This window comes from Drosophila willistoni (genome assembly GCF_018902025.1).
Source record: "Drosophila willistoni isolate 14030-0811.24 chromosome 2R unlocalized genomic scaffold, UCI_dwil_1.1 Seg167, whole genome shotgun sequence".
Taxonomy (NCBI): domain Eukaryota; kingdom Metazoa; phylum Arthropoda; class Insecta; order Diptera; family Drosophilidae; genus Drosophila; species Drosophila willistoni.
This window is the reverse complement of record NW_025814050.1, coordinates 19,957,490-19,977,760: the sequence shown is the minus strand read 5'-3', so window position 1 is coordinate 19,977,760 and position 20,271 is coordinate 19,957,490. Positions and strand designations below refer to the sequence as shown.

The window sequence follows — 20,271 nt, the reverse complement described above, 5'->3', positions numbered from 1 at the left end:
CACACAAAAAAAGATTCTCAAACACATTTCGTTGTTTGGTTTTAGATGATTTTGAAGCAATTTCTCATGATAAAATTCATACGAATCATAACAATAACACACACAAAAGAACATAGCGAGAAATCCATCAACATAACACCCCTCACAATTTGTAGAAGGAGGGGAATTTCTCAAGTGGAATAGATTCAAAGTGCTGCACTTTGATCTGCAAGTGATTGAAATTCAAACATCAATTAAACAGATTTTGCATATGTCTACAAATATTTCGTGTATTCACTAAGAATCGCTCAAATTGATTCAAAATTTAGCGAGACTCAATTCTTGGAACCGATGAATCTGCCTATATTTATAGTAAATACTTGGAAAGCCAACTACAAAACAGAAAGTTAATTAAATGTTAATAAAATTCTGTCCATCAATTTACTTATTCAAAATGTTATGATCGAAAAATAGAGGTATAATAAAATATTTAAAAATTATTACTTAATAATTTTATATATAAAATGAAATGGTAACTCTTTTGAATGAACAAAAATTGATTAATTTAAAATTTTTCACAAAATCATCTTCTACTCAGCGAATTAACTGAAAACTTTAATTTTAGATTTTAAAATAAATATCATCTTTGTAAAAAAAAATTCAATTTAAGAAAACTACAGACAAATTTTTCTAAAGTGAACTTTAATAAAACTTTTAAACGTTAGACCAACTATAAAGCATTTATTTTAAAGACTTAAAAGACAAATAATTTGTTTTCTTGTTCCACTGTGACTCAGTATTTAATACTTTTTACTTATATTTTGTTGGGTTTTCCAATTCAAGTTTTTACGACTTCTTAAAAAATGTAAAACTTGGCGCGCGGTAAGTGCCGATAATTACAGGGTGACCATTTCACTAGCTATCGATAACAACTCCATAAAAGTCAATCGATATTGAGACTCGATGAAACGAAAAAGCGACACTAAAAAGAAACATACATATAGATCTTATAGTATATAGCCAGAGTTATATAGCGTTCCTTATTCTCCGTCTCCTCTTTGTGCGTCATACGTATGTATGTTTGTATGTTAGTACGTCTGTGTAATACACGCGTTACGACGCTCATAATAGCAACCGTGTGTGCTGTATTGCGTCCGTATTTTTATATTCGTAAATATTTACCGCAATTATGCCGAAAACTAATGCAGAAAAGTGTCGTGAATATCGACAGAGAAAAAAACTAAAAGAAAATAAAACTAAAAAAACCGCAAAGACTTCAACAGAACGTGTACGTGAATTTCGTGCACGCCTACCTAGTGCGCAACCTAGTGTTTCTACTGTGCATAACAATGCATCCACTGTGCAAAATTGTGAAAACGATCATCGTAAGTACTTTAATATTTTCTAATCAACAAATTTTTGTGTTTATGCTCAAATTGAAAACATTGTGGATGAATAATAATAAAATGAAGAAAATAAAATATGACCTTTATAGCAATATTATAATGAACCTATAATTATCCCGCTCCTAATGCTATCGATAACAAACAATCGATATTATGTTTGTAAACAAAACACAGCTGGGTAAAATTATTGAAATAAAGCGGTACAAATATTGCACTAATCTGGGCTACTTAAACATAATTTTCTATAGTTAATGCTATATAATTTTCTGTATATACATTCAAGGTCTAATGGAGTACAAGGATGAAATACATGCGGAAGCTGAAACGGTTTCATCAATTGACATAAAAGTGGAGTTTTCTTGCGCCGCACAGTCTGAGGAGGTGCAACGCTCTCCACTTCTTGATCATGAAATAAAACAAGAAGATGAATTAATAATCAATGATGATGAAGTCTGGCAAATCACTTCGGATGGAAATCGACTAAATATCGAAGAGCCAAATGGCCCTTTGACATCAAAGACGAATCTTGTAACTTCTCCCAGCAAGGCCTGCAAAGGACCACAGGACACTGAAAGTGCCGACAACAATCAATGTGAGTAGAGAATACTTAAGGGATTGTTAAAATTGAATACAGATTAATTTGGCTTCATTTTTAATAGGCACATTTTATGAGTGTGTGTTTACGCGCTTATATGTTCTCGATTTATGGCGCACAGAAAAGGGAACCGAATCGGAAAAAGCGAAAACCGTAATTGAAGTTCTACGAGAAAAGATTGAAAGTCACGGCTACAATCCCGAGTTGAACGAACTAGAAAAACGCCTTAACTACGTATGCAAACAAATTGTAACTATTTGGAGAAAATACAAAAGACATAGAAGTCATATTATTCAAAAGAAGTCTAAATGGTTCAATCAAAAGGAAAGAATTTGTGCCTACAAAATGTCGCAGGTACCACCAACAAATAATAATAATAATAATAAACTGGAGATAGAATTCATAGAGTGTTCTGAGAAGATAAGACAGGCAAGACTTAATGACGATTTTATAGCTTCTGCCTTGCGCTCAGGGAACTCAAAATCAATTTCAATGCCATCCGGAATTAATCCCAATGAAGTACTCCCACTGCTCGACGAGGCTAAGTTGAGTGAATATCAATATTTGCTTATTCGTAGTTTTATTAATAGTAAAACTTCCTGTAATTTGTTACCGAGTTACGAAAAGCTTCTCACAGCTAAAGCCTTAAATATAAGTAAATCAGCAGCCAACGTTGAAGCACAAAACTAAATTTTATAATGTTGTTAAAAACTTATGATGCTTACATTAAATATACTTATAGTTATAATAACAACAATTTAATTGTATTTTCCATTTTTTTTATAAATTCAACCGAAACAGATATTATTATTCTCTCGTTTAAGAGAATGTACAAACTTTTGGGTATAAGCCATTCCATACAGGAGCTGTATGTGACAATAAACATTCATAAAACTAGGCTTCATTTACATCTACCATAATTTTTAATTGATTAATAAAAGCTGTATTCATAAATTAAAAAAAGCAATATGCATAATCTATATGGAAATTGTTAAAAATTTGAAATAAAATAAAATTTTACGTATCGGATATCGATTTTCACTGAATTTATCGATGACAGTCAAAAAGTCGATGAGGAAATTTATTAGGAAAAAATCTCAACAATAAATAATAAACAACCAGAGCAATTTGTGATTTTGCAATAAACATTTGTTTTCGGAATCATTCTTAAGTGTAATTCGACGAAACAACACTGACAATTCGATGAACTATCTGTCTCTATCACTCTTTAATAGCGCCATAAACTTAAATAAAAATAGTATGGCAAAAGCAAAAATAAAGCAACTACAACGATATCCACTCTGCTCGATCGGGAAGTAAAACATGACAATGAATTCCTAATAGAAGACACACAAGCCAAATCATTATTATAATTAATTGTATCTGAAACATTATTTTGTTTTCCAACTTAAAACTTTAATAATAATCATAATAATGTTAATAATAGTGTTCTTTTTTAATTATTTAAATTTAGCGCTTTCTATTTATCGATATTATATCGAATTACAGCGCTATCGATATAATAGTTTATCGATATTCGGTTAAGGAGAGCAAGAAGAAGAACAAGCCGTAAACAGTTCCAGATTGTTTTTGTTTACTTTTAAAATGTGAATTCAGCAGTTTTAAGAAATTTTATGAGTTTGGAACATAACGTTAAGTGGCCCCCACTTCCCCAGCATCTTGGGGACTCTCTAATAAATAGAGATCCTTCATTTATTCAAGCACAAAATGGAGCGCAAAGAGGTGGACGCCCAACAATTTATTGACCATGATCATGTAAGTGTTTCTTGTTACTGCAGTTCCATAAAATACATGATTAAATTTGACAATCTGGTGCTATTTTAGACTTTGCTCGCCTCGGATCTCATGCGAGACCCAAACAATTTCATTATGGATCTAATAGACACAGGCGTCTTCCCTAAATCCGAAGGACCCACGAATTTAAGCACCACAAGACCAAACGCTGCTGGAGGAATTGTTACCTCCGATCAAGGCAATGTTACGGGTGACTCTTTAACTCCGGATATGAATTTCCATAATTCCATATTTCAATTTGTCAACAAACATGTGGAGGATGATGTGGTGGCAAGAGCACCCTTGGATCAGGGGGAACAACCTGCATTTCCCGCTTTGGTCATAGAACCCACTGTGCCAATCGATGATGATCTGTTGTATAGTAATGCCGCTGCCGCACATGCCACAAATGCCCGCAAGGTGTTGCCCCACAAGAAGCGTATATCACGCAAACTTAAGGGCAACATTGAATCGGATATTATGGAGCACGAACTGCATCATCACCAACATCAGGAGCAACAGCAGCAGCAACTTAAACCCATTTCAGTTGGGGAAACAATTCCAACAGCCATGTACAGCTGTGAGATATGCGGCTATGCTGTTCACACTCAACTGGATTTCTTTGCCCATCTCAAGGCCCACTATGAACCGCCGACGACTATGCAACAGAGTTTGCATACAGGACAGGAACAGGAGCAATTGCCAACCCAGCAACAGCAAAAGGAACCACTGGATATGTGTGGTCTATCCGTGGAGGATAAGGTAAGGTCATTTGAGTCCATTTTTTATCCTGGAATTTAAATTCCTAAATGTTTCATTGCTAATGCAGCAGGAGCAGGCCAAATTGGTTCAGGTTTTCCATGATGTTCAATTGAATTTTGAGAATTTCCACAATATGCATCACACTCATCATGTCGATGATGTCGATGACGATGTGGGCGGTGTCAATATGGTTATCCATGGTGGCAATGAATCAGCTGTTAAAGCTCCTCCGATTGTCTCCTCCAATGCTGTCACTCACGATGTGGCTGTCGATGATGTGGAATTCAGCGATACGGAGGATATGCTTGAAGGCATACGCAATGTCGTGGATAAGGTATCCATCGAGGACACCTGTGATGAGCTAGTGGATTTGGAATTGGCCTCAAGTGGCATGCGTCCAACGTGGTTCAACAATAATTTCAGTGATATTGCCTTTTCGGGGCTATTACTGCCAGGTGAACCACCGCCACCAGCACCACCATCAACACAGGCGCCACCACAGGAAGTGTCAACAGCCGAACCTCCAACCCCACTACCATCAGCTTTTCAACCGCAGACAACGATTCCTCCAACTGTAGAAACATTTGAACAGAATTTGAATGAGGTGACAAAATCACCTCCCCCATTGTCGACCTGCTGTACTCCACCCCCACCAGTAGCACCGCCAGCTCCACCACTTACACACACAAATGGTTCGTCCATTGAGCAATTGCAAAGATCACCCCATGTGCTTAATGAACCATTGAAACTGGAGGACGAAGAATTCCTGGACAGTACGCCCGACTCACCCTACAATGAGAACTGGGAAGATGCCAACAGCATTGAGCCCAATGAGATGGATCCCATTCCCGAAGACGACAATGATCCAGCATCGAAATCGAGAAGGAAATATTATTGTGCGAAATGTGTGAGAAATTTCAATTCATACAATGCCCTGAAATATCATCAATTTACGCACAATGAACAACGGACACACAAGTGCGGCACCTGCGACAGATCCTTCTACACTCAGAGTGCCCTCAATGCACATGAAAAGAGACGTGAGTAATTAGTTCCCTATATTTAGTCAGGGAAATTTTAGAACGCCTACAAAATAAGTCCAAGTGGGCCACAGCTTAACCAATTCAAACTACAAGCTGATCAGAAATTTGAACTGTTTTAATGACTCAATGAGTTCAGTTGATCCGATTTGAAGTTTAAACTGTCGTATGTTTCAAAATATGTTATCTAAATTTAAAGAGAAATCAAGTAAATAGCAAGATTAGCTCTTAAATTGAATATGTTTCGGTATATAGATCCTTTTATTCTTTATTTATATATAGAAACTTATTTCTAATCAAAGTCCTTTCTCTATTTTCTTTCCAGATTCTGATGACAAGCCATTCAAGTGCGAGCACTGCGATCACAGATGTCGTCTGTGGGGTGATTTGAAATATCATGTAATTTCCCGACACAGTGATCTCAAGGCCCATATGTGCGAATTTTGTGGCAAAAATTTCTCTCGTCGATATTCGCTAGTTCTTCATCGTCGCATCCATACAAGTGAGCGGAATTATGCCTGCGAGTATTGCGATAAGACCTTTCGAGCCAGTTCGTATCTACTAAGTCACATCAAGGTCCATACGGGCGAAAGACCACACAAGTGCACAGTTTGCGAGAAAACGTTTCGCGTGTCCGGAGATCTGAAGCGACATTCACGTATCCATGATCCAGTGCGAAAGGCTCAAATAGCTGTTACGAGGCGCTTGAAAAAGAACACAAAGAAACAATCAAAATTGAAACAAATCGAGGATGAGGATGATGTTGTGGACACGCATAATAATAATAAGTCTGAGGCCATTTGCTGCGATGAATCGGAGCAGGAAATATTGGGCTTATAGCCAGATAGTCCCTGATATTGTAGAAAATGTGCCAAGGTTTCCTTTTAAAATTAGTATTTAGTAATTTTTTGTACAACAAGATTAATCTAGATAAAAAAAAAACACAACGATCCCAAAAACAATTGTATATACAAATATAATTTAGTTAACAAAATAAAACAAAAGAATGTTTTTAAGAAAAATAAATTTTACCAGTTTGAGAAAAATTTAAAAAAATAATATTACATTGAGGGTTTTTAAATAAATTTAGAATCTGAACTAGTTGGTTGATTGAGAAAAAACTAATTTATTATTTAAATTCAAAATCTGATCTTTAGATAAATAGTTATTTTTTTTAATACGAGATATTGTACACCTACAAGAATTGGCAAAAGTTTTTCAAAGATACAAAAGATGATACTTCTTTTTGCCATTTTATCTGTTTTGTAATGTTCTTTTTCTACTGCATCTTAAAGAGTTATTCTTATTAGCGCTGCTTGAAAAAAAAATGTTACATGCAGTCAAGCAGTGTTTTTGGTAGCCCTGATCAAGCAGTTGTATGGGACTTCAAGCAGTAAAAGCAGTTCAAATTAACTTCAATTCTAGGCAGTTTCCAAAAGTAAGCAGTTACGTTTAGGGCAATTTCTTCAAATTGTGAAAAGTATAATAATTTCGGTTCATTATCATGACAAATATGTATATAGAAACTCACTAAATCCACAATTATGTTGTTCTTGAGTTCAACCCCCGCGAAATGCTGGTCTTAAAAGGCTACCCAGTCATATACTTTACAATGTTTTATCTTATTTGTGTTGATTTATTCTCGACAATTTGAACATAATTTGGTATCTATAAAGTTACCCTAAAATAAGAAAGCAAATACACCAAACGACAATGTTTACAAATTCAACAGTAAAGAACTAAAAATAAAAATAAAGTTTAATGCTCCAAGTCAGTTTTGTAATGCAAATTAGTTTCAACTCAACGGAAACGAGGTACCGATCTGAATAGTCTTGGAATTATGGACGATTGATACACACAAACGATCATTGTAGTTTAAATCACGGAGTAACTGAAAAGAGAAACCAAAGAGGAACTTTAATATTGGGAATTGGAGGCTAAAAGAGTTTCAAATATATTGAAACATTAATGGATTTCCTAAAAAAAACCATTACAAGTTTTAACAAAGTCTAATCCTAACCTTTGGTGTAACAAATATATATTGAGAGGAGCCCTCTTTGGTAGCTTCTTTAAGGAGTAGATCAAAAATACGACGTTCATTTGTAGAGTCCATGCCTTGATTTATTTCATCGACGCATCTAAGAGATATAAAAATATATTATTTATATTGAAAGTAAAATTGGTTTGTTGATATTACCTAAATGGCACATGGGTAATATGTTGCAAGGACAATGAGTAAATGGCAATAGCCACAGCGCGTTCGCCGCCAGATTGAACATATTTATCCAACATTTGCAGTTGAGCATCTTTTCTGTACTGGACCATAATTTGTATGCCATACGAGCCAAAATCATACTAAATGACAGGAATTTAAGTAGGAATTAATTATTAATTCATCTTCATGTCTTTTCGCTTACTTTATCCGCTTTAGTTAGGACAACTTCTCCAACATAGTCTATAGATTCCATAAAATCGCTAAATTTCGAGCTAATGCCATCGATTAGGTTCAATAGTTTGGGCTCCCATTGATCGTAGATGACATTCATTCGGCTTTCAACTGTTTTGCCCTGGTTTGCAGAAGCATAAATTTTTTCCTTCAGCTGATTAACCTCGGCCTGCAGTTGCTCATACTGAGTGATAGTCTGTGGACAATGAAATTAGTAGTAATGATTGGTAAGATTTATTTAGTTATAGTTTCTCTTGCTTACCTCAGCGTTTATACTCTTCATACACTCCAATCTTGCCTCAATATCATGCATCGCTTCACTAACTTGCTCCAAATCGAAGTCTTGCATTTCGTTAAATTGTTGTTTAAAGGGAAAATCCCTATTAGTTGGAATTTTACCATTACACAATTCGCCGATCTCGTTCATTTTTCTCTCAATTTCCCGCTTTTGTGCTTCAACGGAGTTCATAAGCTTTTCGACAGAACTTCTGGCCTTTCGCAGGCAATCTTCGCTCTCCTTTAGGGTTTCTGCTTGATTTTCATGCTGCATTTTGTGAACAGTTTCCTTGGTTTGGATAATTTTCTTTTCAAGTTGCTGGCCCTTAATAATTTTCAGTTTGTCTATTAGTTTGGATTCAAGGTCCAACATCTTTTTGGTTTCTATTATTAGATATTTTCGAAATCTAGATTTTAGTTCACCCTTTGCTGTGGGGATTAATTGTAAAGTAATTAACTTATTTAATGATTTATTCTCTCTACTTACATGTGACTGATTTCTCTAGATCATTGGATTTCCTTTTTAATCCTTGCACTTCGCTCTCAAGATTCTTGAAATGCAAAAGCTTTTGTTCGATTTTCTTTTTGCCCTCGCCCTCCTCACGTAAAATCAATTGCAGACGTTCGAATTCTCGATCAGATGTGCTTAACTTATTCTTCATCGAGTCCTGCTCGAATACCACCTCCTTATATCTCTTCTGAAGGGCACTCAACTGTTTGGAATCCACAGACATAAGAAGGTTTTTGCCAGAGATAACTTGTTCGGAGATAATCGTATTGTCCGAATATCTTGAGGTCGTTACGCTAAATCGTTTATTCCCTCCAAAATAGACGCGTATTGATTTGGGAACCATGGAGGTGAAATTGGCAACTTCTTCACCACCAATTGGTATATTATGTATGCGATACGTTGAACAGAGTTTGTTTAAAATCGCTGCTGGTCCAGAAACCTTGTCTACTAAATACCCATGGAAACCCATGTGACGCAGCTTATCCAAGGGTACAGTAGGCTTGAATGAACAGACTTTCACTGGTTCACAATATATAATATTAACTGATAACTTCTGTTTAACGCACAATTCGTTTATCAATTGGGACATGACACTTTTGTCCTCACAGCTGAAGGCATACAAATCACGATATGGTATCACATTCTCCAAATACTTTGCCTCATCATCGTTGGCCATGTTTAGTTCCAAAATCATTGGATCATACACAGTGCAATTGTATTGTTGCCTATTTTGGGCTAACCAGTTCATAGCCTTAAACAAATTTGGATTCTTACGACTAATCTCTTCTTGCTTTTGACTTTTCACATTCTGTAGGCGTTCGATTTTATTTCGCAGTGCTGAAATTTCTGGTATCTTTTCCTCATTAATCGTTGATTCCAGTTCTTTACGTTTATTATAATGGCCAATTGCAATCTGACGTGTGCTTATTATTTTGGTTTTACGATTTTCCAAATCGTCCAATAAATCCGGTTTAATTTCATTAAACTGCTCCAACTCGTATTCCTTTGTGCTGATTAGATTTGCAATTTTCTTGACTTCATCTACATTTTTTGTAGCCAATCGTATATTTCTTTCCATATCCATTAGCTTTTCCCTTATACCCCGTTTAATATTTGACAGTTGTGTCTCCAATTCGGTTTTTTTAGTCGTCGATTGCATCAATTGATTTGTCTGTAAGAATATATATATATATTTTTATATAGTGAGAAGCTTTACATATATGAATATTTTTGACTTACCATCTGCAAACTTTGTTCTCGAAATTTTGAAGTTTTCTTTATAATTTGATCCGAAGCTCGAACATGCATTTTATAAGTTTTTTCCGATTTCTCGTAATTAGCTTTGAGAGTTTTCATATCAATTTCGTATTGTTTATATTTATCTTCTCCGGTTTTAACCATTATCCAAAGTTTTTTCGCAGTAAAAACTTTGCATTTTTGGAGCAACTCTTCTCGATCACGATATTGAGCGACAGACATTTGTAATCTGCGAATAATAGGAATTTAATATCAAAATATATCAAGCTGATCCCAAATAATAGCAGGTAAAGCTACTTATAAGTACTAAGATCTAAGATCTAATCGAATTAACGAAACCTTACATTGACAAAAATGTTAACAAGAAGATAATTATGTTTTAATTATTGTAACTAAACCAATATCTGAGATGATGTATACTTAAGAAATTTATTAGACTTTCAATTCAATTAAAACATATTCTCAAATTGTTTTAATTTAAAAGCTAGGAGATTTTTCATAAGTAACAAAATCAAATGAAACTTTATGGTAGAAATTTTAAAGGCATCTCTAAATATCTTTGATTGTACTTTCTCTTTTTGATTAAAATTAAAAAAGGTCGCCGCCATAATTTAATTTCATAAAATGACATCAAGAACAAATGCGAAAAAGGTAAAGTTTTAAGCTTTTTTTAACTTGATTTTGATCAGTTTTTGGTATGAAGAAAACAACAGATATATTCTTCAAAGAGGTAATGTTTCTTCTATGCTACCCAATAACAAATTATGCAAATTGGATCAGAAAATTTCAAAATATAATATCAAACTCTACATCAACCACGAATTGGATCAGAAAATGTTAAGATTTAACATCAACCTTAAAGTTTATAGTGTTTCTTTTCTTATCTAAGTCAAATTTAACATTGTTTTAGGCTATTTTTAGAATAATCAATGGAAAACTGAGAAAAAAGTTCGATTTTTAAGACTGGTGACATTTGAGTTGAATCCTGTCACCAGTATCTACTTTAGGTCCCTAGTCATTTTATAAGCTAAACTAAACCTAAACTCATTTTAATATGCAGCAGTCCTATTTAGTTTTGATGTAAAAACCATATGCCAATTGTTGTTTATAGCAATTTCAAGATTTAGTTTTGATGTAAAAACCATATGCCAATTGTTGTTTATAGCAATTTCAAGACTAAAATCAACATTTTCTTACTGTTCGAGACGTTTTTCCTTTTTCTGCAAATTGTCCTTCTCCTGATCACAATTGGCATGGGCATTTAATTGCTGAGATCTCATTTCTTTCAATTGCTCAAAAGCTGTGAGTAATTGAGTATCACACACAGAGGACATGGTGTTAACCAGTAGCTCCTGGGGATTCATCTTTGAAAAGTCCTATATGAAAGGGCAAAGAAGAAATCCTTAATATGCAATTAAATGTGCTTAAATGGCATATCACTTGCCTGCACTCGGTCCTGTGGTAAAAACTGACACAAATTGCTAACTTGTATATTATAGGTGGAAACGAATGCCAGGAACGCTTTCTTGGAGACATCCTTGTCATTGATTGCATATTTAGAAGGACCCGTCTGATTAATGGTACGACGAAAAGTGTCGATTTCATTCTCGCCACGTCCATAGATTTCAATAATAATAGTTGCCTGAGTCTTGTTACTCTGTATGTAGTCGGAGATGCTGGAGGATCGGTTTAGCAATTGGGGCTCGCCGCCGAATCCCAGGATAATGGCTGAAACAATTGTCGACTTGCCAGTTCCATTGGGGCCGGTTAATACATTTAAATACTTTTTGGGACAATACGCTATTTCGTTATAAGATCTGGAAAACAAAAATTTGTATAAAAATCGAGCATCGCATGGAAAGTCCCGCCAATTGTTACTCACACAAAATCTTTGCAATAGACAGTTTTAATTCGTCCAATCATTCCAATCCCATTGTCTGCCATCTTGACTGAGATTCCTTTTATAGATGAATGTTGAACACATCAATTAAGATCAGCAACAAACATTAAAATGTGCGAATTTAAATTTCTCTTTAAAAGATGCGAATTTACGTCTTAATAGAGATGGACGCTTGAGAAAGAATGACACTACCGCTTAGAGATGACAGTCGCAGGCTTAAAAGAGAACTATCGAATGACATATTAACTAGTGTTGCTCATTCACTCATTTTGTTCACTTGCTCACTTCACTGCTCAGTTGAGATAATTAGATTAGATTTTTTAATATTATTAATAATAAATTAGTATTTGCAGTTGGAGCAAATGACGAAAAAGAACAAGTGAGCGAAAAACAATTGGAAGAGAACGCATTATATTATTATACTCTTTCCCAACTAAAATATTAATTAGCTAACTAACGTTGCAACGCATTCATAAAGACGTCTTTCAAAATATATGTATGTATATTAACGAATCGTTATTGCCTTACTGACTTAAAGTAAACTGAGTTTTAAAGGACAAAGTCTATTGATAATATTTTCTTGTTCCTGCTGAAGGAAATTCAAGAAGTAGCCGGCAAAGTGATTGCTCTTCTTTAGCATTTGGGAAAACTCTCAAAGAACCCTCTATAAAGGGTCTATGTATAAATGAATATTTAGTAAACTTTATTTTAAAGAGTCTTTTTTGAACTTAACGGGGGTTATATATCTAGGGAACTAAGAACTAGTTTCGGTGGTCGCTGCTGCTGTTGCTGATGATTGTGTGCTTGTTGTTGCAGATGTTGTTGTTGTTGTGGCGGATGTTACTGCTGCTGATGCCGCCGCTGAGCCCGAATCTTCGCAGCCATTATGTTTCAGCAAATAGGAAGCCAGAAATTTAATGGGATCTGCCGGTCTTTCTCGAGCCAGAGCCTGCAGACCATGGAGGAGGACTGGGGCCACTGTTTGATCCAAATATTGGCGAGTGGGCAATGAGCTGGTCTCCCCGCTAGTGGTCTTTTTGCCCACAGTTCCAGATGCGGTTCCATTACCGGTGGCAACTGTGGCGACATTCGAATCTCCTCCTCCGGCTGCTGCTGTTGCCGCAGTTCCTACATTAGGCGTGGCATTTGAATTTGTTGTCGGAGCTGGTGAAATCGGTTCATCTGGTTTGGCATCCATGTCTTTAGCGCGAGATTAATATTGATTTGTTGACTTTTTTGTAAAATCGAGATGACTTGTTGTTGTTAGTGATGGACCGATTATTGTGCCAGTATTTTAGATTTTAATCGTGATGTACTGCGTATGACACTACGCTGACTTTGGACTGGTCACACTAGAAAGATAATGGTCCAGATTCATTTGATTAAATAATTCCTTTTCTTGCAAACACTCTCAAAAATCCAACAAAAAATGGCCAGCAACGTACCAACGGTTAAGCTAAACAGCGGTCACGAAATTCCCATCATCGGTCTGGGCACTTGGGGTAGCCCTAAAGGACAAGTCATGGAAGCTGTCAAAATTGCCATCGATGCTGGATATAGGCACATCGATTGCGCTCATGTCTACCAAAACGAGGACGAGGTCGGCGATGGTATTGAAGCTAAGATCAAGGAGGGCGTAGTCAAGCGCGAGGATCTGTTCATTACCAGCAAGCTGTGGAACACTTTCCATCGACCCGACTTGGTCCGTGGCGCTTTGGAGACCACTTTGCAATCGTTGAAGCTGACATATCTCGATTTGTATTTGATCCATTGGCCTATGGGCTACAAAGAGGGAAGTGACCTCTTCCCCGCCGATGAGGATGGCAAGACTCTGTTCTCGCCTGCCGATTATGTGGATACCTGGAAGGAAATGGAGCAACTGGTCGAGGCTGGCCTAGTCAAATCGATTGGTGTCTCCAATTTCAACAAGAGGCAAGTGGAACGTGTTTTGGAGGTGGCCAAAATTCCACCAGCCACCAACCAAATTGAATGCCATCCATATCTAACACAGAAGAAACTTGTCGAATTCTGCAAATCGAAAAATATTACAATTACTGCATACAGTCCTCTGGGTTCACCCAATCGTCCATGGGCCAAAAAGGGGGATCCTGTCATCCTAGAAGAGGCCAAGATTAACGAAATTGCTGGGAAAAAGAATAGGACCGCCGCACAGATTCTCATTCGGTATCAGATCCAGCGTAACAACATTGTCATCCCGAAATCGGTGACCAAAGATCGCATCGAATCGAATTTCCAGGTCTTTGACTTCGAATTGACACCCGAAGAGATTGAAATCATTGAGAGCTTTGAATGTAATGGACGCCTGGTGCCTGTGCTCAATGCCTATGGTCATCCCCATCATCCATTCGAGAATGATGAATTCTAGCAACACACAAAGTAAATTTAAACAATATAAATTATAATAAAATTGTGTAACATTGTGCCTGGGGAACCCCCAAATCATCTTGTTTCGGGCCTTTTAAAACTTTTACAAGAAGATTTCTAGTGTTAAACAACAATAATAATATTTAGAATTTAGTTTAGGATTGGGAAACGACAAGCAGAGGGCGAACCAGTATTTTTCAGTGTCGCCACATGTGTGCGCTCTGTGGCGCCCTCTGGAGATTTCATTTTAATTGGTCGTTACATTTGAAATTTAAAGTTGAAGCCTGCGCTGTAAATATTTCAAGTGGTTGCCTTGGAAATATTCTTGTAAAACCAAAACAAAAGTTAATCAAATTTCTTATATTTTAGTTGCATTTTTTAAAAAACCAAAATGCAACAAGAAGATGTTGGACAGCAATTGCAAAATTTCCAATCGGATGATCTATTGGAAAAACTAAAACTCCTCAATTATGAGAAACATTTATTAAAAGAATTTAAATTGAAACCCCTGTCGAGATTCTACTTTGTGAAGGCTACCAATCCGGGTGAACAATTTTACATGTTCACTTTGATATGTTGGTGGCTATGCAAAAAACTGGGCAAGGATATGGAAAGGCCACAGGAATCGGATGATCCGAATACGGTGATAGCGAAAATTATGCAAATTCTTGAGGAAATTGTAAGTATTATAAACAGTTAGATAAATCTTAATCTACTTAATTTTTTTTTTAAATTTACAGGATGTAAATGTAGATTTTGCCCCAAATAAACTAATACGCGGCGGTGGATCTGTTTGTCTGATGGTTTTGGATAGCCTGGCCACTCAGGCCATTAAGGTTACCAAATTATCCTTTCAGCGTCTACATATAGCCCAAGAGGAGGAGTTTCTCGGTGACTATCTGGAGGACAATGCAGAGATTATATTGGAAAAGCTGGAGGATGAACAAAACGCCGCCACGCAAAGCGATGACAGTGATCTCGAACTGGAGGCTCATAATTTCAAGCAACTCAATTGGCTGAATCGTCCCCAGAGACGTTCGATAGGCGATCTGGAGGTCAACCAAGAGATCTCAAGCCGCCTGAGCGATCATCAACAATGGCGCTTGGAGCTGGAGCGGGTGCTGCAACATCTGAAGGTCTTCGTTAAGGCCGATGCTCGAGACTGGCGTTCGCACATCAGTCAAATGGACACTTTAAAATCAAATATAGCCGAAATATCAGAACCCACACAAAATCAGCTAAAAAAGCTGCACAGCGAATTCACATTTAGTCTGGAGAAAATCGAGAGCCGTGAGAAGCATTTGAATAACGAACTTCAACCCCTGATTCAGCAATACAAAGAAATCTCCATCGAATTGAGCAGCATTCAATATGCTCAGAATCAAGTACAAGCTGATATGGAGAAGCAAATGGCTCAGCTTAATGAGATAATGATGGAGCAGGAGCTTAAGAAAGAGGAAATGGAGCGTCGTGGACAAGTGATGTCCGATGGCAGTGAGTAGAGTAGTATAAAATTGTGCAACACTGAAAGTTTGCTATCGATAAAAGCCCACTCCTAGCCTAGATCGATTAATTGTTCAATTTATTTGCAGGTTCTGTGCAACAGATTAAGAAATCAATTGTAAAACTCAAAGAGGACATTGCCCATTTGAACTTGGAAGTGGCTCTTCTGGTGCATGCCTACGATCAGGATATTGTGCGTCAAACTCAATCGGGCCTACTCGATAGGGTCATGTAAATAAATGATAAAAAAAAAAGAAGAAATGATCATAAATGCATATTCATGATTTGTATTTAGCACATCCTTTACATTTTTCACACCTTCGAATGGGTGATCTCGTTTTCCTTAACGATACAATCGATCGACCACCAACGTTGTTGAACTGGAACTTGTTTGATTTGATAAGATTCGTAATTGGTTGCTAAGCCAATAGGGCGGTCAATTATCACCTCATTGTTATCAGCTGCTGCTATCCTGAATCAGATAAGAAAAGACACGAATAGCTCACGTATAACATGACAAGAGTCGCCGCCGCCGCCGACTACTACTACCAAAAAGAACAGAGAGAGAGAGAGAGAGAAAAACACAAAATAATACTCATATGACCTAACCAAACCTAACTCAAAACCCAAACCCATACTCAAAAGGTTTGCCTAAAGGTGTTGCCTGCCACGCACGCGCACATTTCATGTTGATGATCAACATCAACATCCCATCCCTTTGTTTGCCCACTCTCGAGGACTCTGCGGACTGATAAGCCTGTTGTCCGACCCGCAACTTGTTGTGATTTTTTTTCCATCCCCTCCCCCCTTCCACCCTCATCACTTTTGCGGCCTGCCAAACGTGCTAAAAGGTTTTTCCCAATAGAAAACAACAACTTGAGCAATGAAAAATATGTGAAAAACTCAAAATATTGCGCGCACGCGTGGTGCAACAGGATTCCCGTTGTTCTTCTTCTTCTTCTTCTTGTTTTCGTTTCGTTTTCTGAAGAGAAGAAACCGCAAAATATTTGTAAGGATCAACAAATACGGCTACGTGTTTAGCAATCGATTCAATTGGGAACTAAGAAAATGTTTCTGTGAGTTCAACAAGGTTCATAATATAAAGACTATCTGAAGTATTGTAAATCTCATATACATATATAATTCTTAGGAACTAGTATATTAAGTAAGTATTAAGGGCTTTCTTTCTTTCGATTTTAACATGTTTGCTTTGTTCTCCTTTCTTTTGCAAGTATCCTTGTTAATTTCAAAGGGTTTAAGGTTGAAAAAACATTTAAACTTATTTGATATTTGTGGATTGACTTTTTCAGTCATTCTCTCACTTACTGATTCTCAACTTTCGATATTAGAACGACAATTTCATTGTTTTCAAACAAAAATTCATCAATTCAAACAAGGACGCTCAAGAAAAAACGAAAATAAACCAGGAAATATATCTCTTGCTCAGAGTAAGATAAAATATTTTTACTTTTTACCATTCTACTCTGATATTAAGCATAAAAAATATAGCTTAAGTGTTATTTCCGAGCTCTGGTATAAACTATACGACTAAAATGTTTATCTCTTGGGACAGAAATGTGTATTATTTTCTAAATAGCTTTTAATATCGCATAGTCCTTAGAGTCCTAGAGGTCAAAAAGCAACATTTTATTTAAGTCTTTTAAGTCCAGATGGAATAAAATCCCTCAAACTAGCATTACTAGTCAGTCGAACTATTTAAACTAATAAATTTTGTTCCTTAATGAACATGGCTAAGAGGACTAGATTCAAAGGACATTTGGTTGGCTTAACTAACGGTTTAAGCCAAATAGTTTAAACTTTAAAGGCTAGGATTGAAAATTGTACAACTTAGGTTTTAAAAGTAACCTAAGTTGTAATTGTAAGACTTACAATTAGATTATACCCATTAATTTTCTTTGACTTATTTTCTGACTCACATTAGTGGGCCTTAAATTGAATACATTTAAAAAAGGAAGAGATTCTGGGTAAGGGAAAAGAATAACTACTCTAAATTACAAAGAAAACTAGATTGACGCAAAGGTCTCTTTTTTACAAAATTTTATTAATTTTTTAACAGATATATAAAACAAAGAAATATATGGCTACGTTGGCCTCAAGAGAGAAAAACTCTCACTTAAAAACATTGAAAACATTGAAAATTCAGCTAAACAGGAGCAGCAGTCCATGAATGACAGAATGGAAAGTATTAACAAAATCATTACAAACTGTTATTAAAACATTTTAATTATTTTTTTTTACCAAGTTGCAATTAAATATAGACTTATAGAAGTGCATAAGAACATTCATTTAATTCTGTTTGTACTACTATTTTCTCCTAGTAAGGACTTAGGCCATGAACAGGGGAGAGCAGCTGCCAGTCCCTTAGAGCCTTAAATTTTATACATTTTTCAAGAAATTTATTCCTTTTAGGACATATCATTAATTCAATTTATTAAAAGATGAGATTTTATGTTTACATTTTCTAGGAATTCAAATCAAAATGTATTAAAAAATTTGTTAAAAAATGGCTGCTCCTCCAAATTTGAATCCTGGCTAAGTCCCTGCCTCTTATATTAATTTGTAAACTTTTCGCGGAGTGGTTATTGATGATAAATTGACGAAATATATACATAACTTTCTGAATACAATTTAGTCCCAAATTTAGCTTAAGGCCTAGTAGCTATAGCTAGATTTAAGAATTGTCCGTAATTTGCAATTACGTTTTCAATTCAGACTATAAATAAATAAATAAATAGTCCCAATTATTTATCATGACCAAGAAAATCTGGTTAATGCCTAAATGTGTTTATTGTTATTGATGCTAAATTATTATTTGTTTCTATATTACTCATTTCATTTAAATAATGTTAATAAGCAATTAAAACAAATCTTCAAATTATAACATTGAAAATTATATTAAAATTTGGAGAAAAAAACAGATAGCTAAGTATTTTCTATTGAGATTTCCTTTCTCTCTCTCTGTCTCTCTCTCTCTGCTTTTTCTCTTACTTTGTGGTGAAATAGGACAATCTGTATATATGTATATATATACATACATACATATATGTGGTTTACCCACTCCCCTGCACTTTTTTTTTGGCATAAATTGCATTATTATTAGGCTTATTTGATATGCGCCGACGACGACGACGAAGAAGTTCGAAATGCAGCAATTTCACTGCAAAAGCTTAGCCAGGCCAACAACAAAAGCAACAAGAAGGGGGGCAACAACAACAACAACAACCAGAAGGAACCCCAAGTGAAGTGAAGCAAGAGTAAACTTGTTGCTGTTGTTGGATTGCATATACAAAAAGGCAGCAAAGAGGCAGCAACTGAACTACTGTTCATTTCCCACGGTAGGATTCGGATGCCATTCCACTGAGATACCGAAGAGACTGACTCGGAATCGGAATCGGAGACAGAGACTGAGACCAGAGACTGAGTGACTGGCAGCAGGGTAAAAGCAACAACAACGATGGAAACGACGACCAAGTTCGAGATTCAAAGTGGAAGTTTGGAGGCTTGCGAGTGGTTTTCGAGCTTCGTTTGAGATGGAGACAGAGACAGAGCCGAGTAAACCACCAGATGAGTTTCATTTTCTCATTGTTTAAGCACAAACCTGTTGCCCGCTTTGAATGAACAGAAAATACTGATTGTATATACCTTAACTACATACATATGTATATAAATATATACACGAGGGTAGCTTCATAATTCTTTGGCCGACTAAATATTTGGAGCTTAAAAGGGAGAATGTGTTTTTGAGGGGGTTCATTTTTTAAGCATGATTTAAAAATCTTATAAATCAGTTAGATTTATTGACCTTAAGCTGGCTGAAAGTTTTAATTAACTTCAAAAAAGGTCAAGATCTAAACAAACACAAAAAGTAGAAAATTGTTTGAAAGGAATCGGTATAATTTATATATTCCCTGCCTAGATCAGTCTATATTGTTGTGAGTTTAAGACAATGACAATATTAAGGGTTATAGAACCAATTTTCGAAAGATTTGATTTGACTTACAGATAGTTCTTCTTCTTAGTGACAATTTCGAAACCTTTTCCCCTTTTTCGAAATTGTTAAGTAAAGAAACATTTCACTCGTAAAACCGAGAGGACTGATGGGTAATTATTCCAAAAATTTTGAATTTAAGGGGGGTTTCTACCATGTGTAATAAAAAATTCGAAATTTTTTTTTGCATTTTCGGATATGTTTGTATGATTGGCGAAAAATATTAAAAATCCTTTTTTCCCAATTCTACTACTAAAAATTTTCATTTTTGGATTCAGACTTCATTTGCGAACGGTAGGACTTCCATAAGAACAAAATGGGGATGCCATTGAAAAATTCTATAATTCTATAAATTCTATAAATTTTAAAATATGGTTTTGTATAGAATTTTTTATTAATTTCCAACAA

The 20,271-nt window shown here is 35.7% G+C and overlaps 6 protein-coding genes across 7 annotated transcripts; 4 read left to right on the top strand and 2 right to left on the bottom strand.

Moving 5' to 3' along the window:
• The first annotated feature begins 1,014 nt into the window (after positions 1-1,014).
• LOC111518607 lies at positions 1,015-2,910 on the top strand. 2 transcript variants are annotated; one of them, XM_023175932.2, is made up of 3 exons: positions 1,015-1,364; positions 1,669-1,977; positions 2,045-2,910. In XM_023175932.2, the coding sequence occupies exons 1-3, from the start codon at positions 1,169-1,171 to the stop codon at positions 2,668-2,670; spliced, it is 1,131 nt and encodes a 376-aa protein (XP_023031700.1). In that variant the 5' UTR covers positions 1,015-1,168; the 3' UTR covers positions 2,671-2,910. The 2 variants fall into 2 exon arrangements, with proteins under 2 accessions (XP_023031700.1, XP_046866513.1); XM_047010557.1 differs by lacking the exon at positions 1,015-1,364 and adding an exon at positions 1,522-1,585 and having other exon boundaries at positions 2,045-2,756.
• Positions 2,911-3,576: 666 nt separating this feature from the next.
• On the top strand, positions 3,577-6,540 carry LOC6642279. The gene is made up of 4 exons (XM_023175792.2): positions 3,577-3,756; positions 3,826-4,536; positions 4,604-5,576; positions 5,902-6,540. Exons 1-4 carry the CDS (start codon positions 3,709-3,711, stop codon positions 6,414-6,416), a joined length of 2,247 nt encoding a protein of 748 aa, XP_023031560.1. The 5' UTR covers positions 3,577-3,708; the 3' UTR covers positions 6,417-6,540.
• A 651-nt stretch (positions 6,541-7,191) lies between these two features.
• Positions 7,192-12,157, bottom strand: LOC6642536 (structural maintenance of chromosomes protein 5). Its single transcript, XM_023175662.2, has 10 exons — positions 11,949-12,157; positions 11,511-11,883; positions 11,264-11,442; positions 10,049-10,295; positions 8,786-9,980; positions 8,285-8,727; positions 7,994-8,218; positions 7,774-7,931; positions 7,597-7,714; positions 7,192-7,467 (listed from the first exon to the last, which is right to left on the bottom strand). The coding sequence occupies exons 1-10, from the start codon at positions 12,008-12,010 to the stop codon at positions 7,372-7,374; spliced, it is 3,096 nt and encodes a 1,031-aa protein (XP_023031430.1). The 5' UTR covers positions 12,011-12,157; the 3' UTR covers positions 7,192-7,371.
• A 485-nt stretch (positions 12,158-12,642) lies between these two features.
• Positions 12,643-13,253, bottom strand: LOC6642535 (protein dpy-30 homolog). The gene has a single exon (XM_023175902.2). The coding sequence runs from the start codon at positions 13,162-13,164 to the stop codon at positions 12,721-12,723; it is 444 nt and encodes a 147-aa protein (XP_023031670.1). The 5' UTR covers positions 13,165-13,253; the 3' UTR covers positions 12,643-12,720.
• Positions 13,254-13,305: 52 nt separating this feature from the next.
• On the top strand, positions 13,306-14,426 carry LOC6642534 (aldo-keto reductase family 1 member B1-like). The gene has a single exon (XM_047010733.1). The coding sequence runs from the start codon at positions 13,396-13,398 to the stop codon at positions 14,350-14,352; it is 957 nt and encodes a 318-aa protein (XP_046866689.1). The 5' UTR covers positions 13,306-13,395; the 3' UTR covers positions 14,353-14,426.
• Positions 14,427-14,742: 316 nt separating this feature from the next.
• LOC6642533 (intraflagellar transport protein 57 homolog) lies at positions 14,743-16,101 on the top strand. Its single transcript, XM_002065459.2, has 3 exons — positions 14,743-15,030; positions 15,092-15,845; positions 15,944-16,101. Exons 1-3 carry the CDS (start codon positions 14,743-14,745, stop codon positions 16,087-16,089), a joined length of 1,188 nt encoding a protein of 395 aa, XP_002065495.1. The 3' UTR covers positions 16,090-16,101.
• The last annotated feature ends 4,170 nt before the right edge of the window (positions 16,102-20,271 follow it).